Source organism: Geospiza fortis, unplaced genomic scaffold (assembly GCF_000277835.1).
Source record: "Geospiza fortis unplaced genomic scaffold, GeoFor_1.0 scaffold20, whole genome shotgun sequence".
In the NCBI taxonomy this organism is placed as follows: Eukaryota; Metazoa; Chordata; class Aves; order Passeriformes; family Thraupidae; genus Geospiza; species Geospiza fortis.
In genome coordinates this window covers 3,024,900-3,027,034 of record NW_005054374.1, presented here as the reverse complement: position 1 = coordinate 3,027,034, position 2,135 = coordinate 3,024,900, and the positions used below count along the sequence as shown (strand labels likewise).

The following is a 2,135-nucleotide window of genomic DNA, read 5'->3' as shown; positions in this document are numbered from 1 at the left end:
CTTTTCTCGGGGTCACTCTGACCAGCTAGAGATCCCGACAACTAGGTTCAGTCAAGCATCTCACAGTGGATGCCTTAGTTCTGAGAGCTTCTGCAGAGATACCATTTTGCTTCATTATGCACATAAACACACTCCTTGACTGAATGGCCCTGCCCATCTTTTAACAGTGTCTTTGCTGGCAAGAGGATGGTATTGCATCATTGGGCCTTAAGACAGTAAAGGAAAGAGCATCAGGGAGTGGTGCAAGAGTTATTAATTTGACTTTGGTTAAGAAAACTGAGTGTCCACTCTAAGTAGGATTGATTATTTGTCATGTTTTTTTACTCCAGGGACCAGATCTTCTTCAGAAAGCTGGAGATCATGAAAGAGTTCTTTTTATAACGCGCCCGGGCGGCCGCGGGCAGGGGCAGGGCGAGGATGGAGCAGGGATGGGATGCCGCTGAGCGTGCCGGGGGTGTCGCTGAGCTGTCCCCGTGTCCCCGCAGGGCGCCATGGGCCGCGTCATCCGCGGGCAGAGGAAAGGCGCGGGCTCCGTGTTCCGCGCCCACGTGAAGCACAGGAAGGGCCCGGCCAAGCTCCGCGCCGTGGACTTCGCCGAGCGGCACGGATACATCAAGGGCATCGTCAAGGTACGGGCGGGCCCGGCTCCGCTGCTCGGGGGCTTTGGGCACCGCGTCCCTGGGCCCCAGCCTCACTCCCCCTGCCCTGCCAGCGCTGCCCGCGGCCCTGTGGCTGGGCCTTATCCCGTCTGGTCCCGATCCGGGGTTCTCTGCTCTTAAATAGATCATATTCCGTGCAAAGTTAAACTCTTGTAGGTTTGTGAGAAGATCTCAGCAGAGGGGGCACCCTTGGTCAGCAGTGGGGTTTTTGCTGGAGCTTTGCTAAGAGTAGCAGTACCACCGTGGTTTTATGTTGCCTAGGAATTCCCTGTGCCTCGGGAAACGTGGCTGGGAAGTTTCCCATGTAGTTAATGTTTTTAAAAAAATCAAATATTTGTAAATGCCAAGTGATATCCATAATTTTAGTCTTGAACAGTAGGAGCAAGGCAGTACCTGTATTTGGGGTGTGCTAGTGGTTCAAATTTGGGGTGTGCTAGTGGTTCAAATTTGGGGTGTGCTAGTGGTTCAGGGGTGCTGCATGGACTTTTTTGGGGTGTCAGGGACTGTGGAGTGCCAGCAGTTCTACTGTCTAGGTGCTCTGAGCAGTTCGTCAGCGTTTTACAGCCCGGTCATGTTCAGTTGTAGAGAGAATTTTCTTCATCTTCACTTAACTGCAGTGATGGTAGAAGGTGGGTAGTAATGTTTGGCTTGAACTTGGTCCTACACAGGGGATTTGGCCAACAGGGCTGAAAAAACGTCAGCAGTGGACACCAACAGTTTGTGAGCTGTCCTAAAAAACAAACACATCTTACAGATGTGTCAGAGTCACTTGTCTGTAGTCTGTAAATGCATGGTTGGGTGTTTTAATCCCAGTGTGCATCAGGAACAGAATGCACGTGTTTTTTTCAAGTGTAAAAGAAACAAGTTGTGCTTCCTTATTTAGGAGCTTCAGAAACTTTGTTTTAGCAGATTGTTAGAAATGCTGCAATCCCAAGGAAACACAGGGAGAAGTCTCTGCCTGTGCCCAGCTCTGTGCTGCCCAAAGGTGGTTGTGCAAAGTGAAAGTGGATTTCTTATAGGGAGAGACTGGATTCCTGCAGAATGTCAGGAATAGAACTGTTCAGACAGGATTAGCTCCAAGCAGCACACTTACCCAGGCATTGTCCTGTGATCAGTGAATGATTTGGGCTGGAAGGGACCTTAAAGCTCATCCAGGTCCAGTCCCTTGCCATGGGCAGGGACACCTTCCACTATCCCAGCTTGCTCCAAGCCCCACTCAGCCTGGCTGTGAACACTTCCAGGGATGGGGCAGCCTGTGCCAGGGCCTCCCACCCTCACAGGGAGGCAGGGGCCGTGTCCTGCCCTAGAGCAGCTCTGCATTCCCACAGGACATCATCCACGACCCCGGGCGGGGCGCGCCGCTGGCCAAGATCGCTTTCCGCGACCCATACCGCTTCAAGAAACGCACGGAGCTCTTCATCGCCGCCGAGGGCATCCACACCGGCCAGTTCGTCTACTGCGGGGAGAAAGGAGGGC

At 52.8% G+C, this 2,135-nt stretch overlaps 1 protein-coding gene across 1 annotated transcript in view; it reads left to right on the top strand.

The window, feature by feature from the left end:
• The first annotated feature begins 461 nt into the window (after nucleotides 1-461).
• Nucleotides 462-2,135, top strand: part of RPL8 (ribosomal protein L8) — a 3,654-nt gene continuing 1,980 nt past the window's right edge. The window contains exons 1-2 of the mRNA XM_031060191.1: nucleotides 462-629; nucleotides 1,988-2,129. Of these exons, the coding sequence (XP_030916051.1) occupies nucleotides 492-629; nucleotides 1,988-2,129 (280 nt within the window). The 5' untranslated portion in view covers nucleotides 462-491. The remainder of the gene's footprint in view (nucleotides 630-1,987; nucleotides 2,130-2,135) is intronic.